This window comes from Coregonus lavaretus (assembly GCF_964263955.1).
Source record: "Coregonus lavaretus genome assembly, chromosome: 7".
In the NCBI taxonomy this organism is placed as follows: Eukaryota; Metazoa; Chordata; class Actinopteri; order Salmoniformes; family Salmonidae; genus Coregonus; species Coregonus lavaretus.
In genome coordinates this window covers 56916581-56941600 of record NC_139994.1, presented here as the reverse complement: position 1 = coordinate 56941600, position 25020 = coordinate 56916581, and the positions used below count along the sequence as shown (strand labels likewise).

Below are 25020 nucleotides of genomic sequence, written 5' to 3'. Positions count from 1 at the left end.
CACCGACCATTTCGAATCCCACCGTACCTTCTCCGCTATGCAATCCGGTTTCCGAGCTGGTCATGGGTGCACTTCAGCCACGCTCAAGGTCCTAAACGATATTATAACCGCGATCGATAATAGACAGTACTGTGCAGCCGTTTTCATTGACCTGGCCAAGGCTTTCGACTCTGTCAACCACCGCATTCTTATTGGCAAACTAAATAGCCTTGGTTTCTCAAATGACTGCCTCGCCTGGTTCACCAACTACTTCTCAGATAGAGTTCAATGTGTCAAATCGGAGGGCCTGTTGTCTGGACCTATGGCAGTCTCTATGGGGGTGCCACAGGGTTCAATTCTTGGGCCGACTCTTTTCTCTGTGTATATCAATGACGTCGCTCTTGCTGCTGGTGACTCTCAGATCCACCTCTACGCAGACGACACCATTTTGTATACATCTGGCCCTTCATTGGACACTGTGTTAACAAACCTCCAAACGAGCTTCAATGCCATACAACACTCCTTCAGTAGCCTCCAACTGCTCTTGAACACTAGTAAAACTAAATGCATGCTCTTCAACCGAACGCTGCTTGCACCCGCCCACCCGACTAGAATCACTACTCTCGACGGGTCTGACCTAGAGTATGTGGACAACTACAAATATCTAGGTGTCTGGTTAGACTGTAAACTCTCCTTCCAGACTCACATTAAGAATCTCCAATCCAAAGTTAAATCTAGAATCGGTTTCCTATTTCGCAACAAAGCCTCCTTCACTCATGCTGCCAAACATGCCCTCGTAAAACTGACTATCCTACCGATCCTTGACTTCGGCGATGTCATTTACAAAATAGCCTCCAACACTCTACTCAGCAAATTGGATGTAGTCTATCACAGTGCCATCCGTTTTGTCTCCAAAGCCCCATATAATACCCACCACTGTGACCTGTACGCTCTTGTTGGCTGGTCCTCACTACATATTCGTCGCCAAACCCACTGGCTCCAGGCCATCTATAAATCACTGCTAGGCAAATCCCCGCCTTATCTTAGCTCATTGGTCACCATAGCAACACCCACCCGTAGTCTGCGCTCCAGCAGGTATATCTCACTAGTCATCCCCAAAGCCAACACCTCCTTTGGCCGCAATTCCTTCCAGTTCTCTGCTGCCAATGACTGGAACAAATTGCAAAAATCTCTGAAGCTGGAGACACTTATCTCCCTCACTAACTTTAAGCATCAGTTGTCAGAGCACCTTACCGATCACTGCACCTGTACACAGCCCATCTGAAATTAGCCCGCCCAACTACCTCATCCCTATATTGTTATTTATTTTGCTCATTTGTACCCCAGTATCTCTATTTGCACATCATCTCTTGCACATCTATCATTCCAGTGTTAATACTAATTGTAATTATTTTGCACTATAGCCTATTTATTGCCTTACCTCCATAACTTGCTACATTTGCACACACTGTATATATATGTATTTCTGTTGTATTTTTGACTTTGTTTTGTTTTACCCCATATGTAACTCTGTGTTGTTGTTTTTATCGCACTGCTTTGCTTTATCTTGGCCAGGTCGCAGTTGTAAATGAGAACTTGTTCTCAACTGGTTTACCTGGTTAAATAAAGGTGAAATAAAATAAAAAAATAAAAAGCTGTTCTTGCCAGAATATGGGCTTGGTTTTTTACCAAATAGGGCTATCTTCTGTATACCCCCCCTACCTTGTTACAACACAACTGATTGTCTCAAACGCATTAAGAAGGAAATACATTCCACAAATTAGGCACACCTGTTAATTGAAATGCATTCCAGGTGACTACCTCATGAAGCTGGTTGAGAGAATGCCAAGAGTGTGCAAATCTGTCATCAATGCAAAGGGTGGCTATTTGAAGAATCTCAAATATAAAATATATTTTGATTTGTTTAACACTTTTTTGGTTACTACATGATTCCATATGTGTTATTTCACTGGTTATGGATCACCGGTGCAGTTGAATGCAGCATTGCTGTATGGTGCACTCAAAATGTATTGTAGTTGAGTAGCCAACCTAGGCTACTGCTCAAATGCTGTTTCTGTTTTACATGGTGTTTTGTTGCAGGTTTTGTTTTTTGGTTATTAATTGTCAAGCTTTAAAAACCGAAGCCAGACTGCAACATTTTAGTAGCCTAGCGAGGACTGTGGCATGTGTCTGTACACTTTCTCTCCGCTGTAAATGGGACACATGAAAGAAGCGCAATTGAATTGAATTAAACGATGTGAGCGCATCTGGCTGTACTTCATTAAAGTAGCTGACTCAACTGTTGACTCATTCATACTCGCTTGTGTGTCCTATTCAGCCCACGGGCCTTGTGTTTGACACATGTGCGCTAGCCCATTAGCCACGTTATGATTGACTTGTGATCATTGCCCTTGCTAGTTTGATTGTACTGACATTCCCAGCCTTAGTTATAGTCATCTGTTTTTGTTCAAAATATTGAGTAATTGAAACTGAAACGGGGCATCCCGAATGGGTTGTGGCAGCAAACAATGTACCAGGTCAGCTGTGATTTACAACCTAACAGCAATATTTTTGGACTACCAAGAAATGTTTTGGTGAATTATATTAAATAATGCATTGAACTGCATCCATCTATTCTGCCAACAATGCCTTACTGTACGTCATGGAATTTTGAGTAAAATATAACCTATTTTCAAAACCTCTTATTAAGTTGGTTTTGAAGTATAAACTGGGAATTTTAAATTTTTGACTCATATTATGATTGTTTGTTCGTTTCATATCCACAAAGTAGTTAAAACACTGTTGGTTCCACTTTAATGAGATGTACACTAAAACAGACACCATTTTGTTATAACACAACACCTAACACATAGCAACCACTGCCCTTCGCTCCCTTATTATCTAATAAGTGAAAATCTCGCATGGCGCTATGATTTGCAATCGTGGCAGAGACAGTGGAGACATCATTTACAACACATTGTGCAACACTCAGCCACAAATAGAGGGACAGCAGCACAGCATCTACAGATGTAGGATCTTAATTTTAGGCAGTTTGTTACAGCAGGAAAATAATCCTACAGCAACAGGAAATGTGAATTATTATGTGGATTATAATGAATGGAAATTTTTTATAGGGGTTGAAACATTTTTCATTAAGGAAAATCAAGTCTGACAATTTTAACTGGAAATTACAAACTTTAGAAAAAATTTTAAACCTCCAATACACTACATGTTTGCACTTCCTGCTGTGCAGGAAAATTCTCAGCAACAAAACAGTGATCAAATTAAAATCCTACATCTGTAGGTACCCTGCCATCTTCCATCATCACCTTAAGCCCATTGGTTGATTCGCATAATATCATGGGTTTGTCATATGCAAGAGTTTGAGTCAAAATAAATAAATGTAATTTGTCACATGCGCCAAATACAACAGTTGTAGACTTTACCGTGAAATGCTTACTTACGAGCCCTTTCCCAACAATACACAGTTAAAAAGTAAGAAAATTAGCTAAATGAAATATAAAATAGTAACAAGTACCGAGTCAATGTGCAGGGGTACGAGGTAGTTGAGATAATATGTACAGGTAGGTAGGGGTAAAAGTGACTAGACAATCAGGATAGATAATAATCAGAGTAGCAGCAGCATATGTGAAGAGTGAAAGTGTGTCTATGTGTGAGTGTGTGTGTGTGTGTGTGTGTGTATATGTTGGAGAGTCAGTGTAGTATGTGTGTGTGTGTGGGTAGAGTCCAGTGAGTGTGCATAGAGCCGGTGCAAGAGAGTCGGTGCATAAAAAGGAGGTCAATGCAAATAGTCAGGGTAGCCATTTGATTAACTGTTCAGCAGTCTTATGGTTGGGGGTAGAAGCTGTTCAGGAGTCTTTTGGTACCAGACTTGGCGGTTCGGTACCGATTGCCGTGTGGTAGCAGAGGGAACAGTCTATGACTTGGGTGGCTGGAGTCTTTGGCCAGGATGGCAGGGAGCTCAGCCCCAGTGATATACTGGGCCGTACGCACTATCCTCCATAGCGCATTGCGATTGGATGCCAAGTAGTTTCCATACTAAGCGGTAATGAAGCCAGTCAAGATGCTCTCAATGGTGCAGCTGTAGAACTTTTTGAGGATCTGGGAGCCCATGCCAAATCTTTTCAAAGCCTCCTGAGGGGGAAGAGGCGTTGTCGTGCCCTCTTCACGACTGTGTTGGTGTGTTTGGACCATGATAGGTCCTTAGTGATGTGAACACTGAGGAACTTGAAGCTCTCGACCCGCTCCACTACAGCCCTGTCGATGTGAATGTCCCATAATATCATGGGTTTTAGTGTCATCCAAGCAACCAGAATTTATTCTGTGAAAGTTCCAAGAACATTTGTTAGGTTGCAGCAAATGTTCTCATAACACAAAACTGTCCAGTTGTGCTGATGATTATACAATGTATAAAACATTTGCCTGATGTTGCAAGAACGTTCTCAGAACGTTGCTCTCACATTCTGTTGCGGCAGTATGGTCTAAAAACATGTTGTATTACATTACCTGGAAACCTAATGTAAACGTTTGGGGAATGTTCTGTGGTGGTTGTTACAGATGTTGTGCACAATATTTTAGTGAATGTCTTTGGAATGTTATTATCCTAATGTTATATAAAAACCCTAGCTTATGTTCTGGGAATGTGCCGGTTTGCTGGGAGGGCGTGTACCAGCCCGTCAGCCGTATCCAAAGCTAATGCCTAAGCTTTAGCTCAATGGGCTAACACATCTTTGCTGGGCACAGGAGTCCCAGATTCAAACCCAGTCAGTCACATTTGCATTAGCCAGGGTCAAACGGCAGAATAATGACTTGGCTTCTGGTGTGGACACTAGAGAGATAGAGAATATCTGATGATGTGTTTCCTTGAAGGCTGCACAATAGTAGCCTTGTAAGTACCAGACTGATTACCGCTGAATCCGTGTAGCGAAACAGAATGTAAGCTCGCGAGACTTCCAGATGGTTGTACGAGGTTAGCACAATAGAGTCTAAAACAAAACATATAAAGGAGATGGATGGAGGCCATTTATCTTTGGATTCTTCCTGGAAGTGCTCTATTGCCATTAGTTCCTAGGACTGGCCCTCTGCCTCTTATTAAACCAACATCAAAGAAGCACATTAGGAAGTCTAATTGGGGTATGACTGAGAAACATGACTGAAGGGAGAGAAAGAGAACAGTAGGTTTGCATCTATACATATGGACCAGCACATCTCCTCAGCAGTTCTTATCAAAGCGTCAGAAATCACCCAAAAATGACTGTTCATATTAAAATGACTAATGATTCAACAAAACTAACCAACTTAAAAATCAAGGTTTTGTGTATCTCCTAACAAATGTTTAGGAATCATATTGAAGGTTTCAATACATTTCAATGGCTCACACAATATGCTTTATGAAACCCCAGTTTCAAGAGGTCCAAAATGTTGATCGTGTGTGACAGAGTAATTTACCTTTTCAAGTCTGTTTGTACCAGAATGGCATTTGAACACATAGTGCCGCCTTGGTTGGTCAGACCGTGTGAACGAGTTTAATTGACTCTTGGCCCTGTGCTTGTTTTAGCGTTCTGATGTTTGGCAGCAGAGCCCACGTACGTCCCTGAAAGCCTGGCGGTATCTCACATACTCAGGGGAAGTGGGAGAAGGTAGAAGGTTGGGTGAGGGCTCCCCAGAGAGAGGGAGGGAGGGCTAACATCCAATCAAACCCGCATTACAGGTTTTAGGCTACACAGTTATTTTTCCCATGATACTGTAACATCACAGTATGACTTTGGGTACTGTCAAATTCAGCGACCACACAACCCAGTATCACAGATTATTGTGAAATAGACACAAATTACTTATTGCAGGCACACGAAAAAGTAATTGTATACAGTGCATTTCAATCACAGATCAAGAATGAGGTTACTTAAGACAGAAACAATAGGAGGGAGGTTGGTTGGGGAGGATAGGTGGGCATATAACGCGAAGGTCTAGCAACCCAAACGTTGCGTGTTCGAATCTCATCATGGATATCTTTATCATTTTAGCAACTACTTATTACTTTTTAACTACTTAGCTAGCATGTTAGCTAACACTAACACTAACCTTAACCCTTTAAATACTTAGCTAGCATGTTACCTAACCTTAACCCCTAACCCTAACCTTAACGCCCCTAACATTTTACATTTACATTTTAGTCATTTAGCAGACGCTCTTATCCAGAGCGACTTACAGTTAGTGAATGCATTATTTTATTTTTTTATACTGGCCCCCCGTGGGAATCGAACCCACAACCCTGGCGTTGCAAACGCCATGCTCTATCAACTGAGCTACATCCCTGCCGGCCATTCCCTCCCCTACCCTGGACAACGCTGGGCCAATTGTGCGCCGCCCATGAGTCTCCCGGTCGCGGCCGGCTGCGACAGAGCCTGGATTCGAACCAGGATCTCTAGTGGCACAGTTAGCACTGCGATGCAGTGCCTTAGACCACTGCGCCACTCAGGAGCCACCTAGATAACCTAGCTAACGTTAGCCATAACAGATTGGAATTCGTACTGCGATTTGATGGTCCCGTGTAGCTCAGTTGGTAGAGCATGGCGCTTGCAACGCCAGGGTTGTGGGTTCGATTCCCACGGGGGGCCAGTATGAAAAAATGTATGCACTCACTAACTGTAAGTCACTCTGGATAAGAGCGTCTGCTAAATGACTCAAAAGTAAAATGTAAGAAAACTGTGTAAAGTACACAAATGCGTTATGAAGAAAATGTAATATTTTTTAGAATAAGATCTGAGCAGGCAGTAGGTGTGGTGTGTGTGTGTGTGTGTGTGTGTGTGTGTGTGTGTGTGTGTGTGTGTGTGTGTGTGTGTGTGTGTGTGTGTGTGTGTGTGTGTGTGTGTGTGTGTGTGTGTGTGTGCGAGCGCGCGTCTATGTCCATGTGTGCGTTTTACTCACTAACCTGTCACGGGTGCCTCTATGTCCAGCAGGTTCTTCTCAGCCCTCAAGATGGCCGCTCCCTCTCCGATGAGCCTGAGGGCTACGCTCTCCTCCACACGGCCCTCCTTGGTCAGGTGGCCTTTGAGCACGTCCACTTTGGGCTTCCCATCACTGTCAAACACCTCCTTGGCTGTGAGCCGGTGACTTGGTGGGAACGGGACAGCTGGAGGAGTAAAAAAAGAGTTGGACAGTTAGTTACAACAAACCCACAGATACAAAAGCCCTTGTACAGAAAAGAGTGAGGACAATTGCAATGGTGGACACCCTATGATCCCAAAAGGGGCCAAGAGGATTGAGTCAAATAAGTCACAGGTACAGTTGTATCACTAAATAAGGTGAAGTCCTCCTGTGTTTTAGATTAATTCTGTGTGAAAATAGAACAAAAATGCCTTTGAAATTAGTGTATTTTCATGACATTTTGTGCAAAGAAATCTCTTTTGGAAGAAAGATGTTTGTCACATATCTGGGCAGATGTCAAGGGAAACATAACACCTCTCATCACATGCAACAAAACATTTGTGCTTCAAACTAAATGTGTGAATAAATCTATTTACGATTTATTAAAATAGTAAACAAACTTTGATATCAAGAGGAAAATAACTTAAGACAGCAAAATGCCTCCCTTCAAAATAATGTAAAAGTGCGCTTTCAGCAATTATCAAACTGAAAACCAACTGCCGGTGTAACATACACTAATTAGGACTTTGAAATGACAAAATTAATCAACATTTGGTAGCCTCTACCTAGCAGTTATTGTATGTTGCTGCTGACTGATGCCTACACATAATCCTATCAAAAGCTCACTTTCCTGGATTTATGGGTAGCATCTTGATAACTTACTAATTACAGTCACCCACAACAATACAATTCATTTGAGGAAAGCAGAAACAAGGAATTCTATGAAAACACATTTTGGTGGAATTTGTAATGACATGGGCTAACAGCTGTACAGTACAAAGTAAGTACACCACCCTAATAGTTCATTGCAAATTAGCCACCAAAGATGCAGAAAATATGAAGTGGATTCACTAACTCAGCATTTTCACACCATCATAAAATAGGAAATCATGTTAACTAACATCCCAGAGAAGCATCACTTCTAACTAGAGGGTAATGTGCTGTGCCTGTAGCCATTACAGTGGAGGGGGGGGGATCTCACAGACGGGGCAATGATTTCCCTAAGGTGACATCATCTGTAATCACACCTCTAGCGCACCTCTATGTCACACTGTAATGAATGAAAAAATTGAAAAATGTCATTAATTATGGGGCTTAATTCTATATACCAGTTGTGCTACCTAAAACTGCACAGATCTCTTGGGCAGCGTCCAGGTTCTCAACCCTTCTCCTGAAGTGTGCACTTGAATACTTCCCAGCCAATACTTACACCAGTCCAATGCTTTAAAATCAATGCTCCCTTGTAAACAGCTTTACAAAGTTACACTTATGTCAGGATATCGCTACATTAATTTGACTACACCAACATGCTTTTTTCCCCCCAAAGTGTGAATATGCACAAAATGTAAGCAGAGCTTGCACTTAAGGGCCAATGGAAGGGTTCCAAACAGGAAAACTCTGTTACATACCTGGCAATGCTGAGTGAGCTAAATCAAGTGCTCCTAGTATTTAATTCCATGCCTATAGTAGGATGAAGTAAAGGACATTCAGTATTGTTGGATAATCCTGGCTGCAAGTGAAGCTCTCAGGTTGCTGATGTCCAGATGCTTAGCAGGCTGTTGAACAATGTGTTATGGATATGAGTGAATAGAAGAGAGTTAGCAGAGACTAAGGGGAAAGGGGATACCTAGTCAGTTGCACAACTGAATGCATTCAACCCAAATGTGTCTTCTGAATTTAACGCAACCCCTCTGAATCAGAGGGGTTGGGTTAAATCGGCACCCTGGGAGCAGTAGTTGTTGGGGGTTAACTGCCTTGCTCAAGGGCAAAACGGCAGATTTTCCCACCTTGCGATTCGATACTGCGATTTGATGTTCCAAACATATTGCTCACCATATGTCTGCTGCAGAGAGACAAGAGAGCATGAGAAACAGGTTGGCTCACTATTAACAAATAAGATTAAGGCCAAGCTATAGGAGGAGAAATACCTACGTTTTGGTGTAGGTACAGCTGACTAGCTAGCTCACGCTACCTAGCAAAAAATAAATTAAAATGTGTATATATATATTTTCTTTTAAATCCAAATCGATACTTTAGGTCAAATATCGATATAATATTGTCCAAAAATAATATTGCGATATGTAACTGTATCGATCCCCCCCATCATTACTACTAGTTGGGATATCTGTGTTGTTAATGTCATTTGAGAAGGTGTAGGTTAGTTGGATTGTCAATGTTTGCAATACAAAGATGGCAAAAGTATATTAGCTGTTTTAAAGCCACAGCAATTCCAAATATCTACGCAAATACACGTTGGCTACCGTGATTAATGTTGGCCTAAACGCTTTTTATATACTTTTATGTATTTTATGTATTGCCCATTTCTAATGATCAATCATGTCCTTTCTTAATCCACTCTAATTCATCCTCAATAGTTGATTCGGAAGTTCTTCAAAATCCAATTAATTAGGGCATATTTCAATTTCGAAGACTGTCATTCGGAATGGCACAGGCTCCTTTGTTCCAGCACTTCAGAACTGTGTGAGTGCAGCAGACTGAGTTGGTCGAGCCTGCCTGCCTGGTTGCCTGCTTATCCGCCCGCCTGGTTGCCTGCCTGGTTGCCTGCTTGCATGGTTGCCTGGTTGATTTCTCAGTATGACTCAAAATTGGGCTCCATTAGCTGATAGCTTTCATTCATTTCATCATTACTCAGCCCCCTGCCATGTCACCAGGCGATTGCTGCTCCGCCAGCTACAGTCTAGAAGGAGCGAAATTGGTCTGCATTTATGTGAAGTCTGAACATGCCCTTACACCACGACTTAAAGGAGAATTTAACTGAAAACTGATAATTTGATATTGTACATGAGGTACAGTAATTAGGTACAGTTATTCATTCATTCAGTAAAGGAACATCAAGGATCACATCTCATCTCTCCAGCAACAACCACCCCACCAAACTTGTCTTGCCCCGGCCTTTTTTAACCCTCACGCTTAAGTAAAATAGACCAACCCCAGGATTCAATATCCTGTTTACGAGCAGTCAGCTTTCAAGACAATAATCTCAGATCTCATTTACCTAACTTTAAGAGCTATGACTCTCTTTTCTCCTGATTTATATCTCCCATCACAATGCAGTGGGACTGTGGGAGTAGAAAATGGCTTTTGGCAATCAGTGAAAAAGTAGGTGCTTAAATTGGTAAAAAGCTCAATAACAGTTTCAACTCAGGAAACCAACAGGCACGCTTAAGAGACATTTCCACCATTAGATAGAAACGCTATCCATCTCCCGCTTGCATAGCAAATTAATACTATGTATTATTCAAACGACACCCCCTCATGTATTTTGAATGCATTATCTATCTCCCCCTCATGCATTATTTGAGGCACTCCAGGGAACAGTAACTAATTCCTTTCCACAGATTAAAAGTATCATTCAAAAGGCTGATTACAGGAAACCATGTTGGTTACACTGCGGGTCGGCACTTTTCACATTGTGTAACAGTCACTTCAGCTCTAAGGTAGGAGTATAATGACGTTGCAGAATAATGATTAATCAGAAGACAGGATGGAAGACTGGTGGATCACTGGTGGATAAATTGTGATATATGACCAAGCATGACACTTGGGGTGCATCTCAATAGTCTGAAGTCATGCAAAGGATACCAGACAGATTTCAGCACATTGAAACTGCAATGCATTATTATATGGCAGCACACAAGCGTAATTGACCAATTAAGAAATCACTGCTGCAAGAATCTTGTCTAGAGCTCTATAATGACATTAGTCAGACGACATTACCTCTCTGCTACTTTCACTACAGCACATTACCTCTCTGCTACTTTCACTACAGCACATTACCTCTCTGCTACTTCCACTGCAGTATATCTTTGCTACTTTCACTGCAGTACCTCTCTTCTACTTTCACTACATTACCTCTAGGATACTTTCACTACATTGCCTCTCTGCTACTTTCACTACCTTAACGAACTAAAGTACTGCTCTCCAACTGGCTATTAAAGCGACAATCAGCAGTAGAAACAATAACAAAGTGTTGGCTGGAGAAATGAAACCACTCTCAAATTCATAGACAGAGCTATGGATGCAAGGACTGACCGTCCATGATATCAACATTATAGTTTTAACCATGTTTTGAGGCTATATAGTGTTTGTTTACATTTACTTTGTTTACAAACATTGGAGTAAAACACGTTTATATTTTGGGATCTGATGGGGTACAGCAGTTGAACTTAGCTCATGAGGCATTTATAAGTTATATACAGTACTTCAAAAATCAATGGGTACATATTAGGCTTGGCTGTATTCCGTATATACCGGGTTATTTGGAAAAAGCCACGGGATGGTTTTTACAATACCGTCAATACCGTTGAAACAATTTATTTGCATTTTTTAAATACATTTGAATATTTGTAGCTACTTTTTAAGTAAATACCTGCAGTCAACTTGTGCAATACGTTAAGAGATAAAGAACAATGCATTCTTCATTTCACCGGTCACATTATTATGAAGCTTACAGTAGTAGGGATGTAGCTCAGTTGGTAGAGCATGGCGTTTGCAACGGCAGGGTTGTGGGTTCGATTCCCACGGGGGGCCAGTATGAAAAAAATATAATGTATGCACTCACTAACTGTAAGTCGCTCTGGATAAGAGCGTCTGCTAAATGACAAAACAATTTAAATGTAAAATAGTCCCCAGTCACGCTTCACATGGTGTTTGTTTACAAGCACACAATGACAATAGACCGGTAGCCTTGTGAGTCACTCACTGTTGTGCAGTATGCGCCAGGTGATCTAATTATAGTATGGAATTCACAACTACATGTTTGCGAGCTAGATATCTTATAACTATTAAGTTAACTTTCTAAAATGTGCTAAATGCTCTGCAGTTGTGCATTTGGTTTGCTAAATTAGTAGCTAGTTAACTATCTAGCTAAGTGGTTAGCTTCTTCCAAAATCAAGCATTCACTTGGTGACAGCAGAGAATCCCCTCCTGGATCAGGAGCCTTGCTGGCTAATATTTGTTTTGTGCGTGCAGCAAACTGTGAGTAGCATTTTTTTGTTACTTGTATAGTTGTTTAGTTTAGGTCAGAAACTGTCCAAAATGTTCGCAATGCGCTAGTTAGCATTTAGTTAGCATTCTCTATGGGATTTGACATGTACTTGTTAGCATTGCTAACCTTTGGATTACAGCGTATCAGTGGGGTTTGAAAACACTGCCCCTTGTGTTCAGTGTCGAATATCCCGGTATGGCACAAGGTCAGTATGAAGGTATGACAATCTGGACACCGCCCAAGCCTAGTACATATAATTAATTTATAAGTCCAAAAATGGATGTAGCAACTACTGATTGCCCCTTTTAGCGGTGTATGCTCCAATTACAAGATGCTGGATATATGGTTGTTTCTAGAATATCTCAACATCTCTAACTGGTCCAATAGCTTTCTTCTCCAGAACCCCTATACTATATAAATTGATGCATATGTAGCCATAGAATTACATAGAGAATGTGAATTAAATGATCTCTATGCATGTAGCCTCCATGATTCAGTAAATATGGCCCAAGTGCACCACGTTTCAGTGCACACACTGAGACATACAACATACATATTATTTTTGGGGGGGGGGGGGGGGGGGGGGGGGGGAGTCTTGATGAACATAATGTAGTGGGACTCAATCATAACAACAACAAATTGATTTCCCACAGGGCCAGATCTTACCTCGATTAATTTTCCCAGAAGCTCAGCAACAGCTCAGTACGGGCCCCATAGGAGAGACCCGTGAGGACCATTTGCTCCCAAAGCAACTACTATAGAGCATGTCATTCATATGGGAGGCAGACTAAACTGTTTTTAATCTATAGAAGACAATAATGGACGTAACAAACAAATTATTGCGGCGTAACAGTAGATTATATATTGTATGTACAAAGAATGCTTTTTAGCATTATGATCAGTCCATGCAGTAAATGTTCCTTTTTCAAAAATAAAGTGGTTTATGTCAGTACTTGAAATGATTAACGAGCAACGTTAAGTGCAGCGTTCATGCTCAGTACTAGACACGCAATGTGAGAAAAAAAACTGTTCTTCCCCATTAAACTCAAATATCTGAACCTGTCCAATAACAATGTTATGTCCTACTGAACATGGTCTCTCTCTCTCTCTCTCTCTCTCTCTCTCTCTCTCTCTCTACATCTGACTGAAAGCTGTATTCAGTAGGCAATAGGTTATGCCCTTATCTCAAACTCAAAAGATATGGAATCAACAGGACACTACGGAAGATTGTGTAGCATACCAGAAGGAGTCGTGATGTCACTGCATCGGTCAACACGTACTGTAGCTCTGATATGAATATCCATTGAAACCACTGCACAGGCACCCACTTCTCTCATCCAGCATTACACCTGCTAATGCAGTAGCATACAACCACATCACATATACCACTCATGTTTCTATTTCACCTTTTATGGGTGATGGAAGGGGCCATGAACTATTTTCTTCTTTATAAGCTGCAGGGTTTCTAGAGTTTCCAGAGGCAAATATGAGTACAAAAAGACCCATGTGTGTGTATATCAAGTCAGCATGCACAAATAACATGAGCGAGCGTCAGGAAAAAAAGAACGCTCCCATTGTTATCGACTAGGGAACCCTGACTGTCTGTAGGTGTCAATCAAATTACAGCCAGCATCCAGCCCAGGAAGCAGCTTCTTTCTATGGGTATCAAACCAAGCAACATAACTGTGGCTTCACAGCCTTCACCACAGGTGCCCCCAGGCAGTCTGAGCATAAAGATACCACTTGGCAAAAATACAATTGGCTGCACAAAGACAGAATAGAGATGGATAATAATAATCATATATTGGGCAGATAGAGCTTGTGACTTAGATTAAGAAAATGACTAAATTAAACACCGTAGGCTAGGCCTATATGAAAAAGACAAAAAAAAAGTGTTGCCATGAGACAGCCAATGTGAATAGTCGCAACCATGCCATGTAAACACCACTGACATTAAAAAGTAATATTTACAAAAATATAAATGCAACAATTTCAAATCAGTCATTTGAAATACACTACATGAACAAAAGTATGTGGACACCTGCTTGTCGAACATCTCATTCCAAAATCACGGGCATTAATATGGAGTTAGTCCCCCCTTTGCTGCTATAACAGCCTCCACTCTTCTGAGAAGGCTTTCCACTAGATGTTGGAACATTGCTGCGGGGACTTGCTTCCATTCAGCTACAAGAGCATTAGTGAGGTTGGGCACTAATATTGACCGATTAGGCCTGGCTCGCAGTCGGCGTTCCAATTCATCACAAAGGTGTTTGATGGGGTTGAGGTCAGGGCTCTGTGCAGGCCAGTCAAGTTCTTCCACACCGATCTCGACAAACCATTTCTGTATGGACCTCGCTTTGTGCACGGGGGGACTGTCATGCTGAAACAGGAAAGAGCCTTCCCCAAACTGTTGCCACAAAGTTGGGAGCACAGAATCGTCTAGAATGTCATTGTATGCTATAGTGTTAAGATTTCCCTTCACTGGAAATAAGGGGCCTAGCCCAAACCATGAAAAACAGCCCCAGACCGTCATTCCTTCACCAAACTTTACAGTAGGCACTATGCATTTGGGCAGGTAGCGTTCTCCTGGCACCGCCAAACCCAGATTTGTCCGTCGGACTGCCAGATGGTGAAGCGTGATTCATCACTCCAGAGAACGCGTTTCCACTGCTCCAGAGTCCAATGGCGAAACACCACTCCAGCCGAAACTTAGCATTTGCGCTTGGTGATCTTAGGCTTGTGTGTGGCTGCTCGGCCATGAAAACCCAATTTCATGATGCTCCCGACGAACAGTTATTGTGCTGATGTTGCTTCCAGAGGCAGTTTGGAACTTGGTAGTGAGTGTTGCAACCTCCACAGATTTTCTATGGGATTGGAGACTGGCTAGGCCACTCCAGGACCTTAATGTGCTTCTTCTTGAGCCACTCCTTTGTTGCCTTGGCCGTGTGTTTTGGGTCATTGTCATGCTGGAATACCCATCCACGACCCATTTTCAATGCCCTGGCTGAGGGAAGGAGGTTCTCACCCAAGATTTGACGGTACATGGCCCCGTCCATCGTCCCTTTGATGCGGTGAAGTTGTCCTGTCCCCTTAGCAGAAAAACACCCCCAAAGCATAATGTGTCCACCTCCATGTTTGACGGTGGGGATGGTGTTCTTGGGTCATAGGCAGCATTCCTCCTCCTCCAAACACGGCGAGTTGAGTTGATGCCAAAGAGCTCAATTTTGGTCTCATCTGACCACAACACTTTCACCCAGTTCTCCTCTGAATCATTCAGATGTTCATTGGCAAACTTCAGACGGGCATTTATATGTGCTTTCTTGAGCAGGGGGACATTACGGGCGCTGCAGGATTTCAGTCCTTCACGGCGTAGTGTGTTACCAATTGTTTTCTTGGTGACTATGGTCCCAGCTGCCTTGAGATCATTGACAAGATCCTCCCGTGTAATTCTGGGCTGATTCCTCACCGTTCTCATGATCATTGCAACTCCACGAGGTGAGATCTTGCATGGAGCCCAAGGCCGAGGGAGATTGACAGTTATTTTGTGTTTCTTCCATTTGCGAATAATCGCACCAACTGTTGTCACCTTCTCACCAAGCTGCTTGGCGATGGTCTTGTAGCCCATTCCAGCCTTGTGTAGATCTACAATCTTGTCCCTGACATCCTTGGAGAGCTCTTTGGTCTTGTCCATGGTGGAGAGTTTGGAATCTGATTGATTGATTGCTTCTGTGGACAGGTGTCTTTTATACAGGTAACAAGCTGAGATTAGGAGCTCCTATGTGTGCTCCTAATCTCAGCTCGTTACCTGCATAAAAGACACCTGGGAGCCAGAAATCTTTCTGATTGAGAGGGGGTCAAATACTTATTTCCCTCATTAAAATGCAAATCAATTAAATGCGTTTTTCTGGATTTTTTTGTTGTTATTCTAACTCTCACTGTTCAAATAAACCTACCATTAAAATTATAGACTGATCATTTCTTTGTCAGTGGGCAAACGTACAACATCAGCAGGGGATCAAATACTTTTTTCCCTCACTGTATAGTGTATATTCATTATGTCCTAATCTATGGATTTCACATGACTGGGAATACAGATATGCATCTGTTGGTCACAGATACCTTAAAAAAAGTATGGTTGTGGATCAGAAAACATGTCAGTATCTGGTGTGACCACCATTTGCCTCATGTAGCGCAACACATCTCCTTCGCATAGAGTTGATCAGGCTGTTGATTGTGGGCTGTGGAATGTTGTCCTACTCCTCTTCAATGGCTGTGCGAAGTTGCTGGATATTGGCGGGTACTAGAAGATGCTGTCGTACACGTCGATCCAGAGCATCCCAAACATGCTCAATTGGTGACATGTCTGGTGAGTATGCAGGCCATGGAAGAACTGGGACATTTTCAGCTTCCAGGAATTGTGTACAGATCCTTGCGACATGGGGCTGTGCATTATCATGCTGAAACATGAGGTGATGGCGGCGGATGAATGGCACGACAATGGTCCTCAGGATCTCGTCACGGTATCTCTGTGCATTCAAATTACCATCAATAAAATGCAATTGTGTTCATTGTCTGTAGCTTATGCCTGCCCATACTATAACCCCACCATGGGACACTCTGTTCACAACGTTGACAAACCACCTGCCCCACACAACGCTATACACACAGTCTGCCTTCTACCCGGTACAGTTGAAACCGGGATTCATCTGTCAAGAGCACACTTCTTCAGCGTGCCAGTGCCCATCGAAGGTGAGCATTTGCCCACTGAAGTCGGTTACGACGCCGAACTGCAGTCAGGTCAAGACCCTGGTGAGGACGACGAGCACGCAGATGAGCTTCCCTGAGACACCATTTTCGGTTGTGCAAACCCACAGTTTCATCAGCTGTCCGGGTGGCTGGTCTCAGACGACCCGGCAGGTGTGGAGGTCCTGGGCTGGTGTGGTTACACGTGATCTGCATTTGTGAGAGCGGTTGGATATACTGCCAAATTCCCTAAAGCTACGTTTGAGGCGACTTATGGTAGAGAAATGAACATTCAATTCTCTGGCAACAGCTCTGGTGGACATACCTGTAGTCAGCATGCCAATTGCGTGGTCCCTCAAAACTTGAGACATCTGTGGCATTGGGTTGTGTAACAAAACTGCACATTTTTAGAGTGGCCTTTTATTGTCCCCAGCACAAGGTGCACCTTTGTAATGATCATGCTGTTTAATCAGCTTCTTGATATGCCACACCTGTCACGTAGATGGATTATCTTGGCAAAGGAGAAATGCTCACTAACACAAATTTGAGAGAAATATGCTTTTTGTGCATATGAAACATTTCTGGGATCTTTTATTTCAGCTCATGAAACATGGGACCAACACTTTACATGTTGCATTTATATTTTTGTTAGGTATAATATACAAACAATCTCTGAAAACAATGTTGATAAAACAAATGCTTTAAATCTAAAGGATTTCGCAATGAAATCTTGCAGAGCGCAGCACCTTTCAATCCTCTATGGGATTTGACCTGGGAAAATGGCTGACAGGGCACAAACAGGGTACTACCCTCAGAGAGAGTGTGGGAGAGGATTTGGCTGGCACTACCCATCTACACAAGTTACCACGTCAGCACTTTCACTGCCCCCAGTCTCTGCATGACCACCAGAAAGAGAGGAAAAGTGAGAGAAGTGTAGCGATGGAGACATAGTCAACGATAATGGCGGCTAAAAACAGCAATATTGATTACCTTCCATTATCTTCTATTACATTCATAGACGATATTTCAAGATCCCAGACAACAGCCAATGTGCCATGGCTTTGGTGACTCACTGAACGAACTGAACTTTCTCTGTGCTTGTCACCGCACGGAATCAGGCAGAGCAAGTCCCTTTGTTTTACTACTCATCCCAGTGCTCACTCACTGACCCGCTGCCCGCTGGTGTGGCCATGCTCTGCGGGCACAGCCAGCACGACAGCTCCACAGCCTACTGATCAGGGAGGCGGTGAGCTTCGCTTTCGGTCAAGGTGCTTGGAGACACGCACAGTGGGTGGACAAATGTCTACAAGCACCCGTGGTTGCTCCCCCACGCCGCACCACACATACCAAAGTAAAAGCTGCAAAGCTTTGCAGTGGTTTTTCAGTGCATGTGTAGCTAAAACCCATTATGAATCATGACTGAACTGTTGTTTGAATGGTTCCTACCTCCCAGTTTTCATCAAAGACAAAAAAAAAATATGGAGGCCATGAACCAAGACATGACTCAATAACTGAGAAAAGCGCTGCCTTTCCTCAAAGAAAAGGTCACCTCTATTCAGTGTGACTACCACCAAGGAGGAACATCCAAACCAGCACCCAAAAAACCATTCCCATCTCTCAACATCTTCCCATAAAAGGCTCTCAGCAGAGTTGAGTTTCCAGTATATTTGGAGCAGAATTGCCAAGTGTTGAATAGGATACAAAGAGGGTGCATCTCATTCCCCAAACAACATTCTCAGTCAGTGCTAACTAATTAAATGACATAACCACAATGAGATGGAGAAGAGAAGACTATGCTACTGGGTAATTGGTAGAGAATATTGAAAGGGTTCAAACATTTGGAAGACGGAAAATAATAGAAGAGGCATTACAAACTTAGAACACCAACTGGAACTTCTGGCCCCCCCCCCCCCAAAAAAAAAGTATATACAGTCAATTTGGACAATGTTGTCTGCCACATCCAAAGAAGATGAATATTAGTCTATCCTTTCTGACACTTGTGTTGAAACACTTCACCCATAACTCAAGTTTGTAACATCTGTGTGTCGATGGAGATCATTTATTGCTTGCCGTGTGCTGTGCTGCGCTTCTTTAACCACTGGGTGTGTCTCAAATGGCACCCTATCCCCTATATAGTGCATTTCTTTTGACCAGGGCCCATAAAGGGAGTAGGGTGTCATTTGGGACACAGCTGGATAAATGAGCCTGGTTTCCCTACGGAACACCTCAAACTGCATTTGAGCTACCTCTCAATTCAGCTTTCAGTCTCCCCCCATCCACCTCTCATTTAGAATGGCTACAAAGCTGCCCATCAATAATTCATAAGTCAGCACTCTGCCTAGGAGATGCAATCTTCAGATACAATTAAGGCGTAATACATTTGAGGGTGAGCCCTCCATATTTAAAACCCGCCGGTCCCCTCGCAGCAGCATGCAAGGCGCTGCAATATTATAATATGGACAGGGGATTAAAATAACGTTTAAGTCTGGGATTATGGTTGCCAACTTCATTTAGGGAAAGCAAAGAAATCCCGAGTCAAAAAGGAATAGTAATCCCGGCAAAAATCCTCTTTCTGACTAAGTAAGCCTGGGTAACCAACTCCTTTCTCTAGCCTCCTCTCTACTGGCCAACTTTCAATAAAACAATTATGATCATTTCTCTCTGTGGTTCCCACACAGGGTTTTCTTGACCAGTTATCTGGTCTGGTGTTGAATCAACCACACATCCTTTCAGGAAGTCGTATGAAGATCTGCTGCTTGCGATCCACCATTTTCTGAGACTGAACAAGCTTTCTAATGAAGCTGCAGACTGGCCAATACTACATGGTAGCCTACAATCTTTTATCCACTCTAACACCGACACCATTTAAACCCACTGACACTACCGGGAACGAGGAAACAGTTCTGGTTTTCTATATTGTGTAATATGGAGATCAATCAATCAATCAATTTTATTTTATATAGCCCTTCGTACATCAGCTAATATCTCGAAGTGCTGTACAGAAACCCAGCCTAAAACCCCAAACAGCTAGTAATGCAGGTGTAGAAGCACGGTGGCTAGGAAAAACTCCTGGCCAACTTGATGAAGCACAAGTTCAATGGCGCTCATGGCAACCAAATGTGTTCTTGTCAGCGTTGGAGGAGTTTTCTGTTCTATCTACTAAGTAAAGCAGCGGCCCCGGTCATTTAGACATTTGCGTGAGCCTCTTTAGCATGCGTTAGTAGGAAGGAAGCTGGTTTGGGACAAGACCCTTAGCGGAACAAGGCTTTGAAGCTAGTGCCTTTGAGTACCACAGGCTCAGACTTGAATTGAGCTGCCTGTATTTGAAAAGCAGTGAGGAAGATGGAGAGACAGGGGGATATAAACTGAATGTGGTGTGGTGGTGGACCCAGGGGCGGCAGTCACAGTCACACACGGTTGGAGCCCCTGGCACTCTGGTCCAGAGGAAACGGAGAATGAAAAGTTAGGGTAAAGAGGAGAGCTGCTAGATGAAGAGAGTGTCCAAATGGGCACCGTCAAAATCAAACCCCTCTATAAGAACAAGCATATTTCAGTAGTTCATGTTTTCAGGTCACAAGATAATTGGAGTAGAGGTAGTTGGTGAGTGACTTCTACTCCAGTTCATAAAATGTTCTGATAAAACATTTCTGAAAAAGAACACATATTACTATTCCACATTTACAGTATTACAATTTCAATTCTCTTAATATTTAATCATTTTCCATCCCTGGGGTATTTCCCTATGGGATGTTTTTATTAGTCATTAAACAAAATCATATTTTAATACCCACAGAAATATCCATGGTATGTACACAGTCAGGTGACTGAATAAACCCTTTACCCTCCCCATGGTACACACCATTGCAACAAAAAAATGTGTTATCATAGAAAAATGTATAAGAAATGAGTAAAGGGGTTGCCACGGAAACACAGCAGCACAGCCTCGGCCTGGTCTTTTATCCATCATAGCAAAAAACGGGCTTTTGAACGAGATGATTTATATGAGATATAGTGCTTAGAGAGCTCACACACACAGGGTTCCTAGGTCCTCCTAATTCTAGCGAAATCCTATAGTGCCATGTCACATTGTGTGATATCTATGGTGGTTTGGACTGAGATGGCGAGAGCGTGGGACTGTAAGGTTCTATCTACAAAAATATAATTCGTAGATAATTGGCTTTAATGTTCCGATCCCTCATTGGTTTGAATGGTGTCAGCAATTTTATCTAGTAGTCTTTTGAATTTAACATCATGAATTGGGATATTTAGAGTACTATATGGGTAGAGAACATTGAACAGAACAAGGCTGTGCCAATAACTCAATTTTGACAAAAATGCATAAAGAACCTTACAATCCCAAGCAAAAAAATGGCTTCAGAAGGAGACACCTACGGCTATAGTACTTAGAGAGCTCACACACACAGGACTCCTACAGGTCCTCCTAAAGCCGTCAGCATGCTTCAGTTCGGCTGGCGGCTAGCTGAAGTCAGCTAGACGAACCAAACTACCGTGCTCGCATGCTCTCTAAAAATAAGTTAGCTTGAAAAACGCAACAACAAAATAATAGGGGGGAAAGTGGAGATAATGGAAGTTGTGCGAATTGCCCGGGATCTACTAGATTTGATGTACAGTTTAAGTCGGACGTTTACATACACCTTAGCCAAATACATTTAAACTCAGTTTTTCACAATTCCTGACATTTAATCCTAGTAATAATTCGCTGTCTTATGTCAGTTAGGATCACCACTTTATTTTAAGAATGTGAAATGTCAGAATAATAGTAGAGAGAATTATTTATTTAAGCTTTTATTTATTTCATCACATTCCCAGTGGGTCAGAAGTTTACATACACTCAATTAGTATTTGGTAGCATTGCTTTTAATTTGTTTAACTTGGGTCAAACGTTTCGGCTAGTCATCCACAAGCTTCCCACAATAAGTTGGGTGAATTCTGGCCCATTCCTCCTGACGGAGCTGGTGTAACGGAGTCCGGTTTGTAAGCCTCCTTGCTTGCACACGCTTTTTAAGTTCTGCCCACACATTTTCTATAGGATTGAGGTCAGGGCTTTGTGATGGCCACTCAAATACCTTGACTTTGTTGTCCTTAAGCCATTTTGCCACAACTTTGGAAGTATGCTTGGGGTCATTGTCCATTTGGAAGACCCATTTGCGACCAAGCTTTAACTTCCTGACTGATGTCTTGAGATGTTGCTTCAATATATCCACATACTTTTCCTTCCTCATGATGCCATCGATTTTGTGAAGTGCACCAGTCCCTCCTGCAGCAAAGCACCCCCACAGCATGATGCTGCAACCCCTGTGCTTCACCGTTGGGATGGTGTTCTTTGGCTTGCAAGCACCCGCTTTTTCCTCCAAACATAACGATGGTCATTATGGCCAAACAGTTATATTTTTGTTTCATCAGACCAGAGGACATTTCTCCAAAAAGTACGATCTTTGTCCCCATGTGCAGTTGCAAACCGTAGTCTGGCTTTTTTATGGCGGTTTTGGAGCAGTAGCTTCTTCCTTGCTGAGCGGCCTTTCAGGTTATGTCGATATAGGACTCGTTTTACTGTGGATATAGATACTTTTGTACCGGTTTCCTCCAGCATCTTCACAAGGTCCTTTACTGTTGTTCTGGGATTGATTTGCACTTTTCGCACCAAAGTACGTTCATCTCTAGGAGACAGAACGCGTCTCCTTCCTTAGCGGTAAGACGGCTGCATGGTCCCATGGTGTTTATACTTGCGTACTATTGTTTGTACAGATGAACGTGGTACCTTCAGGCGTTTGGAAATTGCTCCCAAGGATGAACCAGACTTGTGGAGGTCTACTATTTTTTTCTGAAGTCTTGGCTGATTTCTTTTGATTTTCCCATGATGTCAAGCAAAGAGGCACTGAGTTTGAAGGTAGGCCTTGAAATACATCCAAAGGTACACCTCCAATTGACTCAAATGATGTCAATTAGCTTATCAGAAGCTTCTTTGTGTCATGCACAAAGTAGATGTTCTAACAGACTTGCCAAAGCTATAGTTTGTTAACAAGACATTTGTGGAGTGGTTGAAAAACTAGTTTTAATGACTCCAACCTAAGTGTATGTAAACTTCCGACTTCAACTGTACCTAGCAACACATATAATAGGTGAGATACGGAGACAGAGAAGATGCAGGTTCACAATGGTGGATGTAGGGGCATACAGCTAACAGAGCTATGGTGGAGTGTTTCAAGAGAGTTCTTTTGGGTCCAAACTGCTGCAGAAGACCCTCGATTTACCACCGGTCCTGCCAGGTACCACAATGCCAAGTCCTTATGTTTTCCTGGGAGATGCAGCTTTTCCCCTACATGAGAATCTCATGGGCCCTTATCCAGGTATGTTGATAATAGAATTTTGGGATCAATTTAACTTTTTCAGTTTCTAATTTCCCTGGTTAGTGCATACATGTATGCACCTCTATATGAGAATTGCCATTTTATCAAGGCTTTTGGAAAATGGTTACCGGAAAATGGTATGGTGTTTTTTTTGCTGACCAAATACAGTGAGGGAAAAAAGTATTTGATCCCCTGCTGATTTTGTACATTTGCCCACTGACAAAGAAATGATCCGTCTATAATTTTAATGGTAGGTTTATTTGAACAGTGAGAGACAGAATAACAACAACAAAAATCCAGAAAAACGCATGTCAAAAATGTTATAAATTGATTCACATTTTAATGAGGGAAATAAGTATTTGACCCCCTCTCAATCAGAAAGAATTCTGGCTCCCAGGTCTTTTATACAGGTAACGAGCTGAGATTAGGAGCACACTCTTAAAGGGAGTGCTCCTAATCTCAGCTTGTTACCTGTATAAAAAGACACCTGTCCACAGAAGCAATCAATCAGATTCCAAACTCTCCACCATGGCCAAGACCAAAGAGCTCTCCAAGGATGTCAGGGACAAGATTGTAGACCTACACAAGGCTGGAATGGGCTACAAGACCATCGCCAAGCAGCTTGGTGAGGTGGTGACAACAGTTGGTGCGATTATTCGTAAATGGAAGAAACACAAAATAACTGTCAATCTCCCTTGGCCTGGGGCTCCATGCAAGATCTCACCTTGTGGAGTTGCAATGATCATGAGAACGGGGAGGAATCAGCCCAGAACTACATGGGAGGATCTTGTCAATGATCTCAAGGCAGCTGGGACCATAGTCACCAAGAAAACAATTGGTAACACACTACGCCGTGAAGGACTGAAATCCTGCAGCGCCCGCAAGGTCCCCCTGCTCAAGAAAGCACAAAAACATGCCCGTCTGAAGTTTGCCAATGAACATCTGAATGATTCAGAGGAGAACTGTGTGAAAGTGTTGTGGTCAGATGAGACCAAAATGGAGCTCTTTGGCATCAACTCAACTTGCCGTGTTTGGAGGAGGAGGAATGCTGCCTATGACCCCAAGAACACCATCCCCACCGTCAAACATGGAGGTGGAAACATTATGCTTTGGGGGTGTTCTTCTGCTAAGGGGACAGGACAACTTCACTGCATCAAAGGGACGATGGACGGGGCCATGTACCATCAAATCTTGGGTGAGAACCTCCTTCCCTCAGCCAGGGCATTGAAAATGGGTCTTGGATGGGTATTCCAGCATGACAATGACACAAAACACACGGCCAAGGCAACAAAGGAGTGGCTCAAGAAGAAGCACATTAAGGTCCTGGAGTGGCCTAGCCAGTCTCCAGACCTTAATCCCATAGAAAATCTGTGGAGGGAGCTGAAGGTTCGAGTTGCCAAACGTCAGCCTCGAAACCTTAATGACTTGGAGAAGATCTGCAAAGAGGAGTGGGACAAAATCCCTCCTGAGATGTGTGCAAACCTGGTGGCCAACTACAAGAAACATCTGACCTCTGTGATTGCCAACAAGGGTTTTGCCACCAAGTACTAAGTCATGTTTGTAGAGGGGTCAAATACTTATTTGCCTCATTAAAATGCAAATCAATTTATAACATTTTTGACATGCGTTTTAAACCTACCATTAAAATGATAGACTGATCATGTCTTTGTTAGTGGGCAAACGTACAAAATCAGCAGGGGATCAAATACTTTTTTCCCTCACTGTATATATATATATATCTGACATATTTTCTTG

The 25020-nt window shown here is 42.6% G+C and overlaps 1 protein-coding gene across 1 annotated transcript in view; it reads right to left on the bottom strand.

Annotated features, from left to right (window-relative positions):
- The window catches only part of LOC311131999 (protein phosphatase 3 catalytic subunit alpha), a 143124-nt gene that overhangs the window by 72709 nt on the left and 45395 nt on the right, over positions 1-25020 (bottom strand). Inside the window, exon 2 of the mRNA XM_084165162.1 lies at positions 6932-7132. Coding sequence (XP_084021288.1) covers positions 6932-7132 — 201 coding nt within the window. The remainder of the gene's footprint in view (positions 1-6931; positions 7133-25020) is intronic.